Source organism: Choloepus didactylus, chromosome 9 (assembly GCF_015220235.1).
Source record: "Choloepus didactylus isolate mChoDid1 chromosome 9, mChoDid1.pri, whole genome shotgun sequence".
NCBI classification, from domain to species: Eukaryota; Metazoa; Chordata; class Mammalia; order Pilosa; family Megalonychidae; genus Choloepus; species Choloepus didactylus.
Window position 1 is genome coordinate 80,638,502 of NC_051315.1, and position 19,504 is coordinate 80,658,005.

Here is a 19,504-nt window from a genome sequence, read left to right on the forward strand (position 1 = left end):
CACATAAGAAGGCTCTCCCAAATTATGGATGGTGGTCCCAGTTGCACAACTGCTGTAGTAGTTTTTTGGGGGAGTTTCCCAGTTTGGCTTTGTTGCAGGTTTTGGTGTTGTGATTGGCCCTGGCTTCATTGCTAACTAGACCAAAAATGGTGTGAGATTAGCAGTTCCTGGAGAGTTGTGCGAAAGGTGCTGCCCTGTTTTCTGCCAGTCCGGAGCCTTCATTTGTCCAACCTGGGTCCCACCCTGTGTCTTATGTTTACCATGATATTTCCATGTCATCCCTCTCTCCACGTAGATTTCAGGTTGATTTTAGCAGTAATAATACAAGTTTATTTCAAAGAATAAGCCTGCTAGCGGTACTGGGTGATTGGGTCACACAGTGAGAATGCAAAGAGCTCATTTAATGAGCACATTTGACTCCCTCCCTACTTGTATGACAGGTAATTTTAGAATAATGGAGGGGTATATGCATTTATTAGATCCTAAACAGCCTAGCCAGCCCCCCTGAAAATTGATATTTGGTGATTCTAGATTAGGGATCAGCAAACTTTTTCTGTAAAGTGTCAGATAATGAATATTTTACTTTGCAGGCCATATAGTCTCTATCACAAATACTCAACCCTGCTGTTGTAGCCTGAAAGGCAATAATGTAAATGGATGGGCATGACTATGTTCCAGTAAAGTTTTCTTTACAGAAATAGGCGATAATGGATTTAGCCCACAAGCCATAGTTTGCTGATCCTTGCTCTTTATCAGTGCTTTTTAAACTGAGTCAAGACCCATTTAGTGGATGACGGAATCAGTTTAATGGGTTGCCACGAGCATTTTTATAAAATGGATTAGAAGAGAGGATAAAATATCAGTATATCATATATAGTAAAGATAAGTAATGATTTCTGAAACATTTATATTTACATACATTTTATATACATATGTGCGTGATGAGGCATGAATTTCTCACTGTTGGTTGCTGTAAAGAAAACTTCAGAACCACTGTTCTAGTTAAACTTCCTGCTGATCTCAAGCTCCTTGACTCAAGCCTTCTTTATTTCCAGTGTGGCTAAAGGTGATGGCAAATCATAGTTTGATTCCAGAGTCGGAGTCAGAGAGAGAGCATATCCAGGGAAGGAAGGAAAGAAAAGGCATACAAATATCTTGCTCCCAATCAGGGGAGAAAGTAACCAAAAATAATAGGTGGATATACTTTAAATCTTTTAAGGAGGATCTTTTGGAAAACCAGTAGCCAAGGGAGTTCTAACCTAGATAGTGTTTTTTTTGTTTTTGTTTTTTTTTAATTTTGGTAAAATAAATACATAATATAAAATTTGCCATTTTAACAGTTTTTGAGTGTACAATTTAGTGGCATTACTTACAGTCACAAAGTTATAGATAGTGTATTTTTAAGGTTGTTTACTTTCATTAAAAAGTTCATTGTTGAATCTTAGTCCCTCCCCCTGCTCTTCAAAGCAGGTCTGAGTTTCTTGGATATTTCAATTCAGAATATTGCCTAAGAACCCTGTTGTAGTTTGTTTATTTTCATAACTGAAGCTGTGATTACGAGAGATAGGAGAGGTCATGCAGACATTTCGGTTCCAGTAGAGGTGAAATCATGGTGGCTCTGAGGGGTGATTCAAGGATATTCAAGTCCGTTGTAATCTCCATTAGCCACCTCTTTCCCCACAAGTTATCCCAAACAAATATTTAATTATGGTAAAAACTGTGCTTGCCAGGCAAAGGTAGTTTTAAGACAAGACAAATTGCCACTCAGAGATCCTTGTACATAAAAATTGTATACCTAAACCTTGATGAAATTCTTAGACTAGCACAATAGATTACAGCAACAGCTTGGTCCCAGAATATTTACATTAATTAGGTATGTAAATACGGGATTTAAAGATGAACAGAAATAACACCAGTTGGCTTTCATGTGGCAGTGATTCCCATGACCCCTGGGGATTGCATGTGAGAAATGAAAGCCTTTAGCTTCCTTGAGGAGTTTTATTACAGAGCTGAAATTTAAAGAAATTGATTAAAGGAAACTGCCAAGAAGAAGCTGATGGCTTAAAAATGATTTGGTATTAAATACCACATCTGTTCCAAGCATGAATAGACAAGATAAATAACCTTTTCAGTTCAGTGTTTATTTGTATAAATTCTAAATTCTGATAATGATCCTGTCATACTAACTAGTTAACTACGGGATATCCTCCAGCTGTCAAAAAAGACTGACAGCTGACATTCAGGGCAACAAGTAACATTCATCCATCAAAACTGAGCAATAACAAAACTGTGATTTCCTTCATAGTCAAAGATGTGCATGCCTGTCAAATTAATGGGCTTAGCATATGCCTTCCTACCCTGTGCTATTATGCATAGGTAAACTACGAAACCTCACTTGTGATGGGGAAGGGAAATGCAGTTGTTTTCCATGAAGAAGTTCCTAGCCCATACAGGTTATAAGGCTGTGAGTTAAAAGTTCCTATGCCTTAACCCATTCCTCAGAAGAACCATTGTATGTTTACTTCTACTCCTTTTTTAATGCACAAAGTTGGGAAAAGGCATTCCAGACAAAGGGAACAGTATGTGGATGGACAGGGAAGCAACAAAGAGTTGGGGATGAGATGTGTGGTGTATGCTTGTATGCATGCTCAGTGTAACAAAATATAAGGTGCATGAAGTAGGAGGAGAAAAGATGCAAGTGCTCAGTCATGAATGAGTCTGGAAAGATAAGTAGGAGCCAGATAACTTCTTGGTGGTGTTGGGAACATCAAAAGTTTTCAAGTGGGGGTGGGGTGGGGCTGGGAGGGAATGGGAAGGCTAAACTTTGTTTTACTTTTGTGATGGTTAGGTTCATGTGTCAACTTGTCCAGGTGATGGTACCCAGGTGTCTGGTCAAGCAAGCACTGGCCTAACCATTACTGCAAGGACATTTGTGGCTGGTTTATTAAATCATCAGTCGGTTGGCTGCAGTTGTGACTGATTACATCAGCGAAGGGCATGTCTTCTACAATGAGAGAATGCAATCAGCTGGATTTAATCCAATCAGTAGAAGACTTTTAAGCGAGACAGGTAGAGGACCTTTACTTTTCTTTGGTTTCCTGAGGAGTTCATCGAAGTTGCCAGTTCGTTCCTGAGGAGTTCATCGAACACCATTGGAGTTGCCAGTTTGCTGCCTGCCCTATGGAATTGTGACTCATGCATACCAGAGTTGCATGACACACTTTTGTAAAATCTTAAGTTTATAGACATCTCTTGTTGATTCTGTTTCCCTAGAGAACCCTAACTAATACATTTTTTTTAATAGGAAAAATAATTGAAGCATAGGAAAATATCGAGTACCACTGTATGGTGCTACTTATATGACATTCTGGAAGAAGGCAGATTTTATTGTCTTTAAATAGTACCTTAATAATTAAAAAAAAAACACCTGACATAATAATGTCAGTACCTGACTTGAATCAGATTATACAAACATTTTTTGTTATAAAATTTTTTTCAATTTTTAAGCTAATAACAATGAATAAAAACAAAAGCTATCTTAAGAAGGTCAGGTGTAAACAGTGTGAATGGTCCAGAACCATTTGTATAAAAAATAACTGATCCATATTTTTGTTAAAAGAAAGATACAGAGCATTGTATTGAAGACATGTACTTACCACCTGAAATTTAAAAATGATAGTTTTTTGCTTTTGCATCCCATTTTTAAGAAAAAATAATTAAGATACTAGAGGTGCAACACCCATTTTGCAGGACTACTAGTAGAGAGGAATTCAGTTTAGATTGACATTAACAGGCTAAGGACTTAGTAGGCCCTAACCTGATACCAGCTTACTTAGTTTTATAGGATACAGGACAGGACACACAGCATGTTAGCTTGACATCATCAGGTTCTACTTCAGTGGGAGTCTTAATAGGCATCTGGGGGTGAATTCCCAGTTCCCAGTCACCACCTTCCCTCCCAAAGGGAAACTGTTGGAGGAGAAGAGACCATCTGGGTATATGTAGAACCCCTACTCCCAGCACATGTTCAGTTGCAAGAGACATACCATTCAAGGAAGCCCAGCCCAGTTTTCCCGGGAGGTTTTTATAATACACCTTCAGTTCTCCCAGTCCGGATGGATTTTACTAATCAAGGATCATTTTTACACTAAGAATTGTTCCCTAGTAACATTTATTTTAACCTAGTAGGTTTCTAAGTAAACAGTGCTGGGAGAAGGTAAACCCAAAGTTATCTTCCCATGGAAAAAGGATTCACGCTTTTTTAACCTTTTCCCCCTAAAGGTAAAGAGATGCCCATTACCCTTTAGTCAAAGTGACTACCATCATGAACCCCTGTTTTTAAAAAATTAACATAAATGGTATTTTTATACACATATGCGAGAGTTTCTGTATAGTATATAGTATATACTTTACTAGACCTTGCAAAATTATTTTCCAAAGTGGTTATACCAACTTAAAATCCCACTGGCAGAGTATGAGAGTTCCATTCTCTATATGCTTGCAAGTACTTGATATTGATGAACCTTGAAGACATCATGTTGAGTGAAATAAGCCAGACACAAAGGGCAAATATTGTATGATCTCACTGATTTAAAACAATTAGAATGAGCAAACTCATAAAGTCAAAATCTGGAATAGAGGTGACCAGGGAACGGGGTGGGGATAAGGAATGGGGGGGTTATGGCTTAAAATGTACAGAGCTCTTATTTAAAATGATGGGAATGTTTTGGTAATGGATGGTGATGGTGGTAGCACAACATTGTGAATGCAGTTAAATATACTGAATATGATTAAAAGGGGGAAATGTTAGATTGTATATATGGTAAAAATAAAATTTTTTTAAGAAATCCATGGAATTACACTACACAAACAGTGAACCTTGTGTTAAACCATGGATTTTAATTACTAGTACAGTTTTAAGATATGGAACATCATCAGTTGTAACAGATGTTCCACAGTATTGCATGGTGTTATTGGTGGGGTGGTATATGGGAATCCTGGATTTTATGCATGATTGTTCTGTAATCCCACAACTTCTCTGAAAAAGAAAAAATTTAAAAACTTTGCCAAAAGAATTTCATTGTTTTAATTTGCCTTTCCTTCAAGTTGCCTCTTAGATGAATTGCCTGTATACAGTGTTTCCCCAATAATTAAAAATAAAATCGGTTTTAAGTATTGCAGTTATCTTCTTTAAGTTTGTGGCTTATCTCTATTTTTTGTATCTTTGATGATTAAAAGATTTTAATGTATTGAAATGTATCAATCATTTGCATGTGATTCGTGCTTTTAAAAGTATTATTTTTAAGAAAAACTCATATTTCCCAAAATTTTAAAGATATTCTATTTCTTTTCTAAAATGTTTAAAATTTTGCCTTTTACATTTAAGTCCTTGGTTGGTCTGGATTTGACTTTTTTTGTACAGTGTGAGGTAGGCATTGTTTTTATTCTTTCTATGTTGTCCCAGCACCTCTGATCTTACAGTGCCACCTCTGACATATATCAGGTTTTCATATATGTCTAGTTCTGTTTCTGGGATCTCTTATTCTGTTTCTTTGGTTGTAAGGATGTGTTAGTTTTCATTTTGATTCATTCATTTTGTTGTTCTTTTCCTTCTTTTTTGTCTTCATTTTTGAGCTTCTAAAGAATTTATCTCTTAATTTGTGATTCTATGACTTGAGACACTAGTGAGAAATTTTCCTGGGTTGTATTTTCTTTCAGGCTGGGTCTTTCCTTTGCCTCCCTCTTTCTGTCTGCTGTGCTTTTTTGTATGATTATCATTCCATTTCCCGGCTGCCCAGAATTTCCATCATGCAGCATTGACTGTGTTTCTAGTCTACTTCAGTGCCTTATATTCCTTTATGAATTACTGAGTATTTAAAATTTCTATTGTGATTTCATCTGAATCCATGGATTTAGTTGTGTTCTTTTAAAGCTTTAAAATGGTTGGTGGAGTTTTCAAACTTTTAGAAATTGCTGATTTCTAACCTGATTGCATCGTGGTCAGAGAGAACATGTTGATTATTTGAGATTTGTGAAAGCATCCTTTTTGATCCAATGTGCCTGAAAAAAATATGTTTGAGATACCAGTTTTTGAGAAGGCTATGTTAAAATTTATCACTCTATGGCTTTGTCTCTGTCTCTCTGTCTCTCTCTCTCTCTTGCTTTGCATTGTCAAGGTATTTCTTACTGTTGACTTAAACTATCATTTTGCATAATTGGAAGTCCATTGGGAGGGTGAACAGCTTGTAATAAGTCAACAGCTTGTTGAAGATTTTAACTGAGCAAATATGTACAGTGTCCTTTTAAGAAAAGTTTAGTAAATTTACCACTGAATATTTTCTATTGACAGATAAAGTTTTAGAAACTCCATTTCCCCATTAACCTTTGTTTTATGACTTACGCAATGATCTGAACATTGTTTTAGACTGTTTGAAATACCCTTAAGATGAATCTTTACTATCTATGAAAATAAAATTAAAATATTAGGAGAAAATCTATAACTTTTAAGAGAAGATTATCAGTAGCTCAATGAACAGTGGCATTTTGTGCAGTGGCTCTGGGAAAATGTATTTATTTTTAAGCTTTTCCCTTTCTAATCTTCAAGCTAACTGGCAAGTGCACATACTTCTTAGAAGCTGGTTGCCATACTTATTGAAGAAACCAATATATATATATTTTAAATCTCGTTCTTTCTTCTAGAGGTTCTTGTAGAGGTTTCTTGATGTTACTGAGGATAAATAGTTCTTCTGACCACTGCTCTGGTGTTGTTTTATCCTAAAGCTTGTTTATCTTGTGTCTGTAAGATGGTTGCCAGCAGCTAGTGGTAATGATTCCTTCTGTGAGTGGAATACAGTATGCTTACATCTGTACATCTTATGTGGAAGGAAGAAACCTTACATCTTAATGTAAACTGGTGATTCTTTCCTTCAAAATGATTGGCCCCTTAACTTAGGTGCCTACCTCTGGACCAATAAAAGACACCATGAGAATGTCAGGTGACTATTGGCTTTAGGTTATCAGGATTCCCTTCTAAAGGAGAGATGGGCTGGATAATTGAAAAAAATTAAAATGAGATTCTTTTAGAAAAAAAGGAAGGGAGAAATGGGTGTTATATATAGAATCTTTACAGTTGTTTATGAGATCATGATAATTCTGTGATTTTGGTGGCTTGTTCTTTGCTCTTTAGGTTGTGTCTTTCCTCCCTATTATAACTTTTTTACTTAAAATGTCATTTATTTCATATTAATTTTGTTCTACCAGCTGGCACAACTTTTTCTATCATTTTATTTTTAACCTTCTGTGTTGTTTTCCTTGAGTTATAGCACTTGAGAATTACATATAGATGCATTTAACTTTTTTGTACAGTCTGGTAGAGTCTGGTCTTTTAATAGATATTTCTGTTAGTCCAATCAGGAGAAAGAAACTACACAGTAATTTGAGTAAAGAAAGTTTAATATAAATAATAAACTATAAAAGGGGTTTGTAGTCACAAAGAATTGATTAGTAAAAAATCTAAAGAATATAGGGATAGCAGAAATAAAGAAGCTATCGACTTGGGCTTAGTGACCACACCCCAGCAAGATCAACCCCCCACCCCCATGACTGAGATCCAAACCTTGTTGCAGAGGGCTTGGCTGTGGTTCCATGGATGGCAGAGAAGTCACTGTGGTGCCATACAGGCAGAGATTGCTGAAAATCTGCCCGTGGGAACTTGCTGAAACTCCACATTCTGGGGTGCTGTGGATAGCTGTGCACAGGTACTTCACCAGAGACACTCTGCTACAAAGCCACTTGAGGAGAGTCATGGGGGAAGGCAGCTGTCCACTGGATACTGGTAGCCCTTGTGCACTCCAGGAAGTGGGTGCCAGAGAAGTTGAGTGCTGTAGGAGCCTAGTGCTGAGGGAGCCACCTGAACTGTAGGAGCCTGGTCTGCACTGTAGGATGTGGATGCTAGGGAGTCTCCTGTATGCAACAGGGTCAAGATGCTTTGGCAGTTGCCTGTGCTGCTAAGTGAGCACTGGAATGAGGACACTAAACCCTTTATTCCCTAATGTCTCTTTGATGCCCTCTACTGACAAGTTTAACATCATGCCAGGTGGCATAGGAAAAATTGATGAAACGTCCAGATTGGTTTTTACAGATCAGGCAGAGTGGATACTGGCACAATGTGTTTAATTCATTTATATTTATTTTTATTACTGTGTATTTAGGCTTATTTCTGCCATATTATTTTGAGTTATCTACTTATACCATACTTTTTGCTTCTTTGTCTTCTGCTTGATAAATTACCTTTATTCTTTTCATATTCCCCAACTAGTTTGGAAGTTATCTATTCTATTATATTCTTCTAATGGGTACTCTTTAATTTTTTTAAAATACATAGATAACATTGTTAGCTACGATTTTATTTTATTTTTATACTCAAAAAGCTAGTGTGTTTTTTTTTTTTTTTTTTTTTTGGTCAATTATATTTATTAACTTAAATCTTTTCTTGCTATTTTCTTTATCTCATTTCTTACCTTAGCATCATCTTTCTTCTTGATGAAGTATATCCCATAGTAGTTCTTTTAGCAAGGGTGTGTCTTTAAAATGTGGTTTCTAAAAGTGCCTTTATTTCTCCGTCATTCTTTAAATGCAGTTGACCTATGTATTGAATTCTCTTGTAATGCTTATTTTCTGTCAATCATTTTGTCAGCATTTTAAAGTGATTATTGCATTGTTTGCTATTAGCTGTTGCTACTGATAAGAAGTGTTGTATCAGTGACATAATCCTTTTGTAAGCAATCTTTCTTCTTTCTGATAGCTTTTAAGATTTTATCTTTATGCTTGATACCTGCAGTTTCACCATGTGTCCACATGTAGATGTATTTTTATTTATATAGCTTAAGCTTTCAATATGTACTTTTAACTTGAGAACTCATGTCTTTTTTCAAATGTCTAAAAACTGTTATTTTCAAGTATTGTTTTTCTGCCATTGCCGCCTTTTACTAACTTCTGGAATGCCTTTTAGGTGTATGGTGGAGCTCCTCAAGTTATTCTTCTTGACATCTGTCTTCTCTTTGATGTTTTTGTCTCTATATTACTCTATATTTACTTTATACTGTGCTCTGGGTGAATTTTTAGTACTGCCTGATTTTTATTCCCAAGACTGTGTATTTTATTTCCAGGATTCAGAATTTATTCATTTTCATAATTCTTCTGTTCTAAACTTGATTCACAGCTATGAGTTTTTATTTCTGTATCTTCTACTTTTTAATGGATGTTGTTTTTCTTTTTTTTTTTAGCATGTTACGCTTACTAATTTCAAAATTCTTTACATATTGCTCTATCATTTCTGTTTTCTTAAGAGAAAATTCTTTCATTTGGTACTATTTTAAAATATGCTTTGAAATTGTAATTTGCAAAGTAATCTTGACTGGCATTTTATTGTTTTGATTTTTTCTTTTCTGTATTCACCCCTGCCCCAGCCTCACCAGTTCAAAACCAGGTGTTATATTGGTAGTTCATGCTGCTCATCCTGTCAGGAATTTTACAGATCTCTTTCCATAACCATCTTGGCTCAGCCTTATTGTTGTTTTGGAGTTGTCTTTGCTCTTTCTTGTGACCCTGGCAAACAGCCCCAGCCGGTAATCACAGTTTGTTTAAGCATTTTGAGGGAGCATATCACAAACCCTGTTTCAAATGGAAGAACTGATTTCAGACCCCTGCCTTGCATGGGGTGTTTTCTGACTCTTTTTTCATACTGGAATTTAATTTCCAACTGATGGAATTTGTTTCTGATCTTAGTATGCACAGGGCTTTTGATGAAGGTTTTGCATCTATAAAGACGTTTGTCTTGTTTTTTTGTAACTACATCTTCTGAAAAATTTAAAATTGATTGTATCTGTCACTGCTATGTATTTGCAGTTGGGATGGGAGAAAGGGGAATTTCCATGAACTTACTCCACTATCTAGTTATATTTCTGTTTTTGACATATAACTCCATGGTATTCTGGAGGCTTACTGAAAGAGGAGAAAGACTAGTTTTAAGACACCAGTTAGGATTATTTCTCAATAACAGCAGGATGGAGAAGAGGAAATAGGTTTGACAGACTGGGTAGTGAAGGAATATAGGAAGAGAAGCCAATTGGATAGCAGGGTAAAAGTGAGATGAAATATTGTATCAAGTTTTGAATGTGATAAAATTGAGAAGATTTTTGTGACAGCCATTTGGAGATAGTCACTAAGCATTTGGTGATACAAGTCCAGAGAGAAATAGAGGCTATAGATCAATATCATAGTATCATTGGTATATGGGTAGTTGTTGAAACTGTAGATATGGATGAAATTACTCTGGCAGAGTTAACAGAGAGCAAGAAAAGGTCATCAGGGGGGCCATCATCATTTATAGGGAGTAAGCAAAGGGAGAAAAACTAGCAAAGCAGATTGAGGAGGAGACAGAAGAAGCAGAAAACAAAAGAGAAGATTGAAACAAATTCTCATACAGTGAAGTGTTTCCTGAAGGAAAGGTTGTCAGTGCCATCAGGTGCTGCAGAGTCAAATAAGAAAAAGATTGAGTATTTGGAGTTGGTCATTGAGGTGGTTGAGATAGAAACTAGATTATAGAAGGTTGGAGATGACGAGAAGAGAGAGAGGTCCAAAGCTGAGAAGCAAACAGAGAAGAGGTATTTGTATTTTGCTTTGAGTTTTGTTTTTACTTTTTAGGTTGAGGAATACCTAGGCATGGAACCTTGCAAATCTATTTAATTTTGATTTTGTTGTACTAGTTTTATGTTTACAGACATTCTATTTCTGTGGACTAGCCTGATTTTCAATTTTTATAGTATTTTCTAAGATTTTGCTGTTTTATTTTACTTTTCCATATAACTTGAATATACTTTTAGTTCCTAAGGTTATCTTAAAGCTCAATATTTTGAAATAATAATTATTCAATGGCCAACCAAGATGATGTAAAGGGAAAACACTAGCAATATTATATATGTTTTCTTTATTTTATTCTTCATTCTTATCTTTTTCAGGGCAGAATTTTTTTATATGTAAACCCAATAAGACTTTCAGAGACTGAGCAGGCTCTCCCTGCTGCTCAGCAGGTGCTTTAAGAGGGGTCTCATATTATATGGTAAATTACACCACCATTAATAAATGCTGTGAAGTTTTACAGTTAATTAAGTAGTATCATTTAGTAATGGATTATCTAGATGTATTAATTTATTTTTACAAATTGGCACAATTTGGCACTGTGATGATAATGCACTTAGTGGTCTAAAATTAGTTATGCATCTCTTTGAATACTTATTTCCAAGGACAGGGATAACCATTGACAAAGGTGGCATCCTACAGGATATGTTGGTAAGGATCCTCCTGGGTTCTATCTAACTGAAAACAGTACCTCCACAGACCTGCTGGCTTTCTGTATTAATCTAGTCTGAAATTTTACTATTAGTTTTTCTTAAGTTAATAACACATCTAGTTCCAGTTGTTTCCGATAAGCGATTAAAGGACTGTATTTTTAATTACTTGACCAAGATCATATAGCTAATAAGTAGTGGGGCTGGGATTCAAACCAAATCATATGACTCTATACTATATTCTTAACAATTCTCTATTTATTGCCTTAAGTTGGTTGATTAGCTACAGGTGAAAGTAGGAGTATTTTCTCTGCCTTCTATCCCTCTTCTTTCACTTCTGTCTGATGTTCTCTTTTAGGACTCCTTCATTTCCCCCTCCTCTTCAGACATTTATGAAATACAGAAAGATACTATGTAAATAATCAACAACATTTTTGTGAAAAAGTTCTCAAACTGCAGCAGTACAATCAGTGTTTATCCCTGAGAAAGTTAATTCAAAGACTAAAAGAGTTTTTTTGGTTGGGTTTTTTTTTTTAAACTCTGAGAAATGGAAACCTAGTCTGATAGGCTTTAGAGCATCCTCAGCATAAAGATAGAAACCACCTCTTCTTTACAGAAAATGGTGGTTAAGAAAAAGATAAACAACCAGAAGAAAGTTGCACTGTGAAGTTTTTAAAAAACAATTTTAATAAATGGAAAGAAGATATGGCTGCACAGAGAATGGTGTCCATACTGTATGTCCTGTGACAGTTTAATATTTGAAAGTGTGTCATTCATGAAGATTTCATGAAGAGCATTGATTTTTCCTTAAGATGGAGTTGGGAAAAGAGAGCATTAGAGGCAGAGGATGCCAATTTAATAGGCTTCAGCATTTTCTTTAAGTTTAATGCATAAGATATGGTTACCAGGAAGCATATGGTTCATTAGACATTAGAATTAAGATCCATTTGTTTGTGCCTTTTAATGTATTTTAATGTATTGTGAATAACTAAACCCATGGAACCCCATTTATTGGTTACACTGCATATTAAATTAATTCTGTAATTATTACATTACAATTACAGATTTATCTAAGTGGATTTCTTCCAAAACATGATGCAGACCACTCTTTCACAAGCCTTTCAACTCCAGAAAGGAGTTTTATCTTTATAAACAGCCGACCAATACATCAGAAAGACATGTTAAAGGTAATTTCTTCCAGAAAAAAAATCACTTGAGTTAGAAATAAAAACCAGGTTTGTTATTTGTAAAATTAATAGGGCCACTGCCAATAATATGCTCTAATATAAGGAAGAGAAAAAGAAAAGGGGATACAATAACATATATTAAGCATTGTGCTAGGTACTTAACATATGATGTCTCATTTGCTTTTCACAATAACTGTGATGTATTATTACACCCATATATAGTGAGAAAACTGAGATGTTAAATGACTTTCTTGGGTCACATAGCTAGGAAGTAGCAGAGATTGGATTTGAACCATAGGCCTTCAGAACTCACACAACATTGTGATCTTTTAACCATGAAGCCAGTTCCATTGGATATTTGTATTTCCTGTGAATGTTGACACTTTGGGTGTGTTCAAAGCCTCTAAATTAGTGTTAACTACTTAGATACAGCTTTTCCTAATATGCAGTTACCTCTATTCAGTTTCTCAGTTGAATCTATACCTTTTGGCAGTGTTTCAAGGATGCTTGAAGTACTATCTTTATTTACATATTTTTGTCTTTTGTTAACTGTATGTATTTCTAGTTAATCCGGCATCACTATAATCTGAAGTGCCTAAAGGAACCTACCCGTTTGTATCCCATTTTCTTTATAAAAATTGATGTGCCTACATCTGATGTGGATGTAAATTTAACACCGGATAAAAGTCAAGTATTATTACAAAATAAGGTAACCTTTTATCAGATAATTTTTTGTATTAATTTTTGCTATTTACAAACTTTTCAAACCATTTTCATATGAAAAACATTTGCTTGTTTACATTTATCATTTTTACCATTGTTTTAAATTTTGTTGTCTACTTATTATAATTTACCCTAACATATGCTATTTTGTATTTTTAGGAATCTGTTTTAATTGCTCTTGAAAATCTGATGACAGCTTCTTATGGACCACTACCTAGTACAAATTCTTGTGAAAATAATAAAACAGATGTTTCCTCAGCTGACATGGTTGTTAATAACACAGCACAAACAGATGTGCTTGTTAATAAAACAGAATCATCTGCAAATAATTATCCAAATGTTGATATTTCAGCCATTTCTTTCCAAAATGATGTGCACAATAATGAATCTGGAGAAAATACTAATTGTTGTTTAAATCATCAGATATATGTTAATGATCATTGTGTTGGTCATTTTAGCGGTGAAAATTCTAGCATTGATAAGGACACGAGAAATAAGTTTCAAGAAATCCCAATGAATAATTTATCATGTGAGGACACCCGGAGTAAAAATAGTGAAGCTTGTTTTGTAGTTTCTGTTAAGCAAACCCAATCAGAAAATGGCAATAAAGGCCATAAAGATGGGAATGGAGAAAATGAAGAAGAAGCAGTGCCTGAGAAGTCTTCAGAAATTTATGCAGATGACTGGAGCAAGGGAAATGCCCTTAAAAATTCCATGGGAAAGAACATTGAACCTGTGAAAATTTTAGTACCACAAGATAGTTTAACATGTAAAGTAAGTGATAATAATAATCATCTAATCCCTGAACAAAAGAATGTCAGTGAAGATTCCTGTAACAAAAGGTCAAACGTGGTAGATAGTAAATCTGGACAGCTTACAGCTTATGATTTAATTAGCAATCGAGTAATCAAGAAACCCATGTCAGCAAGTGCCCTTTTTGTTCAAGATTATCGTACTCAATTTCTCACAGAAAATTCTAAGAACAGTTTGGAGGATGCAGCAGTACAGATAGAAGAACTGTGGAAGACATTGAGTGAAGAGGAAAAACTGAAGTAAGTTTCCAGAGCTTGCATGTGACTTGAAGGCTCCAGTATTTCCATTCTGATGACTCACTGGGTTAAAAATTTTCTTAACTTCTTATTTATGGAAAAGTGGAGTGGAAAATGCCTTTTGGCTTGGCTAGAGTACCTTTTTTGTTAATTTTAAGAGAGATGGGTTTTTTTGGTACCTTAACTGCTCTCTGATTTAACTTTGTTGTTAAGGTTTTCCAATCTTCTCAATTTAAAACCACCATTTTCTTCTATTTCTTTTCTATTTTATGTTAAGAAACTTTCCTATGGCAGGGTTTTTTTAAGCTTTTGCATTAGAATAGTTAGAATAGAAGGGTTTTAAAGAAACATCTTGACTATTCCCTTCCTTAAGTTGGTCCCTAAAATAGGTAGCACAATACATAAAATTGTTCCATTGTTGCAGATTTAATTTAATGTTAACACCATTCCTATTCAATATAATTCAAGTTTTCTTCTAAAATTTGATTATTGGCGACTTGTAAACTGTAGTGACTCTTTTGTTGGGTAAGTATGTGATTTTATTTAGCTTTGATTAAAATAATTACATATTACTTGCCATCTTTAGATCAGATCATCTGAATAAATTTTCCAAAATTAATACAATGGATGTTTCTTATTGACCTAGGACACTTAACATAAATACAAAATAATTATGTTTTGAGTGAGTGACTCCACCAGAAAATTAAGAATGGAACTATACTGCTAATCATGTACTGTTATCTAAGGCATCTCAATGTTATGTCAAACATCTGGAAAAATTTTTAAATATAATCTATCACCTGACCTTTTTTTCTTCAATTTTTCAGTAGCTCGTTTAGTCTTAGCATGCCACTGTCAATTTGCAAAAAATACCGCTATTAATAGCAATAGGGAAAATCTTGATATATTTACTGTTCTCCTTCGCTTTTTTATATGGTGAGGATGATTTTGTTTTGTTCTTTTTAAAATATCACAGAAGTGGACAAAACAGAAAAATGAATCCATCACCCAGTTTTACCAACCATCATTTCATGGTCATTCCTGCTTCAACCATATCCTGAATCACTTCCCCATTTCCTTTATTATTCTGAAGCAAATCCTAGGTATAATGCCCAAACCATTTATTTGTAAACACTTGAGTATGTATTTCTAAAAGATAATGACACTGTTTGTTTTTTTTTTTTTTTTTTTTAGGATGAGGGGCTCTTTTATTTTACTTGTCAACTTTTAGTTGTGAACATTTTCAAACATATAAAAAGAAGAGAGAACAGCAGAATGAGCCCCAAGTATCCATCACAGGCCTTAATAATCATCATTTGGCCATTTTTGGTTCATTTATATCTCCCTACTCTTCCCCTACCCCTGTATAATATATGGGATATTTAAAGCAAATCCCAAGTATCATATAGGTTGAATAATAGATACTCTAGATATATCTTCAAAATATAAAGACTTTTGACTTTTTAAAAAAACATAACCACCATATCATTACCCCTTAAAATAATTCTCTAAGGTTTTAGTTTCCCGGTTGCTAAAACAAATATTATTGCAAGGTAGGCTTAAACAATGGGAATTTATTGGCTCACAGTTTTTAGGCTGGGAGAAGTCTAAAATCAAGTTGTCATAAAGGTGATGATTTCTCTGTGAAGACCATTTGGTTCTGGGGCTGGCTGCCTGCAATCCTTGTCCCTTGGCTCTTCTTTCACATGGCAATGCACATAGCCTCTTCTCCCTTCTCATCCAGGTTCCATTGACTTTCATCTTCTGGCTATTCCCTATGGCTTTCCCTCTGTGTGGTCTTCCCTATCAGGCCTTCAGTAACAGATTAAGATCCATCCTTTTTTGTTTGTTTGTTTTGTTTTTTTTTTAACATTTTATTTTGGAATAAATTCAAAGTTATAGGAACAGTTGCAAAAACCATACAAACCCCATACACAGAACTCCAGCATTCCCTGACCCCCCCCCGATACCCCCCGATCCACAAACTTTAATATGTCCCACTGCTGTTTCTTTCCCTCCCTTCCTCCCTCCCTCCCTCCCTCTCTCCCTGTCTATCATCCATCATCTATTGCTCTGTCTTCTGAACATGAGAGCTAGCAGCACACCTCCTTGAACAAAGACTATAATTCTCATATACAATTTCCATGAACAAGAACATTTTTTTATGCAATCCCATTAAGCGCAGCTAAGAAGTACAAGAGATTCAACAATGATACAAAGCTTACATTCTATATTTCCTTTTCCTTATGTCTCAACTGTGTCCGTTTGAGCCTCCTGACCTCCATCGTCCAATCCTTTCCAGGGTCATCCTTGGCATTCAATTGCTGTCTATTGAGACTTTTTTTTTTTTTTTTTTTTTTCTTTTCTCAACTGTGGAAACATATATACAGCCTAAATCTTCCCATTCCACCCCCTCCCTAGCATTCCATTAGTGGGATTAATCACATTTAGAATGTTGTAATGCTATCACCTTCCCTCCCTCCATTGCTAGAAATTTTCCTTCACCTCAAACAGCAACCTTACATTCATTTCTTAACTCCCCATTGCCCCTTCCCCCATTTCTCTTTGATACCAGCTTAATTTCTATAGGACACATAGACTATGTTCCTATACTCCTCCATTCCCCCACCTTTATATAGTTCTTGTCAAAAATTACGTATTTTACGTTGAGTTCAAAACCACTGATTTGTCCTTAGAGTTTGTGTATTTTATATCATGTAGGAAGTAAATAGTGGAGTTACGATTCAAAAACTTTTTGACTTCTATTTGTATTCCATTGTGGTTGGAGTATGTTCTTTGAATATATTCAATTTTATTTTTTCTTCTTAAATTTATTGAGGCTTGTTTTATGTCCCAGCCTATGGTCCCTTCTGGAGGAAGATCCGTGATCCCTAGAGAAAAATGAGTGTTCTGGTGATTTGGGATGTAAGGTTCTATATGTGTCTGTTAAAATTCTCTATATCTCTTTCTACTTTCTTTGTTTCTCTGTCAGTAGGGCTCTCTTTAGTATCTGGAGTAGGGCAGGTCTTTTATTGGCAAACTCTCAGCATTTGTTTGTCTGTGAAAAATTTAAGCTCTCCCTCAAATTTGAAGGAGAGTTTTGTTGGATAAAGTATTCTTGGTTGGAAATTTTTCTCTCTCAGGATTTTAAATATGTCGTGCCACTGCCTTCTTGCCTCCATGGTGGCCACTGAGTAGTCACAACTTAGTCTTATGTTGTTTCCTTTGTATGTGGTGAATTGCTTTTCTCTTGCTGCTTTCAGAACTTGCTCCTTCTCTTCAGTATTTGAGAGTCTGATCAGAATATGTCTTGGAGTGGGTTTATTTGGATTTATTCTATTTGGAGTTCGCTGGGCATTTATGCTTTGTGTATTTATATTGTGTAGAAGGTTGGGGAAGTTTTCCCCCACAATTTCTTTGAATACTCTTTCTAGACCTTTACCCTTCTCTTCCCCTTCTGGGACACCAATGAGTCTTAAGTTTGGACATTTTATTTTATCTATCGTATCCCTGAGATCCATTTCAATTTTTTCGATTTTTTTCTCCATTCTTTCTTTTGTTCTTTCATTTTCTGTTCTGTGGACTTCTAGGACTTTGAGTCTTTGTTCAGCTTCCTCTAATCTTGTATTGTGAATATCCAGAATCTTTTTAATTTGGCCAACAGTTTCTTTTATTTCCATAAGATCTTCTATTTTTTTATTTAGTCTTGCAATGTCTTCTTTATGCTCTTCTAGGATCTTCTTTATGTCACTTATATCCTGGGCCATGGTCTTCTTGATGTCCTTTAAATCCTTTGCCACGTTTTCATTCCTCGATTGTAGTTCTTTGATTAATTGAGCCAAGAACTGGGTGTCTTCTGATATTTTGATATGGGTGTTTGGACTTGGGTTCTCCATATCATCTGGTTTTATCATATGCATTGAGATTTTCTGTTGTTTTTGGCCTCTGGCATTTGCTTTGCTTGATAGGGTTCTTTCAAGTTGTTAAAAAAAAAAAAATGCCAATCTAATTTTTTAGAAACACAGGTTGGTGGCGTACACTTTCTCTAGCTAACCAGCAGGTGGTGTCTGTGAGTCACCTATACCCCTCAAGTCAGCTCTCCCCAACCTTGTCCCCGCGGTGTGTGGGGAAATGACTCTTGTGGGGGTTCAGTTGGTGAACTCAGTTTGAGTGTGTTGCTGGAGCCATCCACCCTGAATGTGGGGCGTGTGTCCGGGTGGCCAGGGAGGCAGGGCAATTTTAATATTCAATCCCCCCAGGTGTTCCTGGAGCTTCAAGGCTGTCACAAGAGTCTAAGCCTTCATTTCGGATCCATCCCAGACCCTCTCTCTTGCTGACCCACAAACCACTAGACTTGGCGCAGCGTCCCTGGGTTATCCGAGTGGGCCCTCTTTCTCTGCTGTGATCTTCCAGGACCTCTGCTACATCACAACTGTGCACCGTCCCTCAAGGGAAGCCCCAGGCTGCCCTGCCGTGCTGGGGTGCTCTCAGCCCGACGCAAAAATGGTTGAAGGGGGCATCTCCACAACCCCCCCTCTTCGCACAGTTTCTCCTTCCCAGCTCCGGGATAACTGGCGGGGCTCTGGGCTGTGGGCACGGCTCCAGGCAGGAGTTTATCCAGCCCTCCGGGGATCCAGCCAGAAGCCGCGGGGCTTCTCCCTCACTCCAGCTCTCCCCTGCACTCCCCTGGTCCCAAGGGTGTCTGCTGCGAGCTGTCCTCCACGGCTGACACCAAGAAGCCAGCTCAGCTCACTCCTGTCGTGTTTTGCTGGGCAGTTTCCACCATCGGCAATTGCGGCCGCTCCTGGGTTTTCCCCCTTTTTTTTTTTAAAGAACCAGTTTGTCTCCAGTTGCCAACCTCCGGCTTCCCCATACCACAGCACGGCTGCGGGTCTTCCAGCTGGCTTACTCAGTCGTTTCGGAATGCAGACTCCTGGTTACACCAAGTATACGGCCCCTGTGGTGCTAGGAGGCCTCATCCAACTGGTGCATCGCTGAAACTGGTTCTCTGGGTCTCCTTCTGGTTTTTTTCTAGTATTTTTCACAGAGATTTTTTTTGTCCTGTCTCACCTAGCCACCATCTTAGGTTCCCCTGACACTATTTTAAAGGTAATCATAGTACCATTGTCTTAACTTAAAAAAAATCGTACTAATTCCTTAATATCTTCAGATATCCAGTGTTCAATTTTTTCATGAT

General features: G+C 36.3%; 1 protein-coding gene across 1 annotated transcript in view; it reads left to right on the forward strand.

The window, feature by feature from the left end:
* PMS1 (PMS1 homolog 1, mismatch repair system component) overlaps positions 1 to 19,504 on the forward strand; it is a 142,090-nt gene that overhangs the window by 87,739 nt on the left and 34,847 nt on the right. The window contains 3 exon segments of the mRNA XM_037850172.1: positions 12,413 to 12,535; positions 13,101 to 13,244; positions 13,418 to 14,310. Of these exon segments, the coding sequence (XP_037706100.1) occupies positions 12,413 to 12,535; positions 13,101 to 13,244; positions 13,418 to 14,310 (1,160 nt within the window).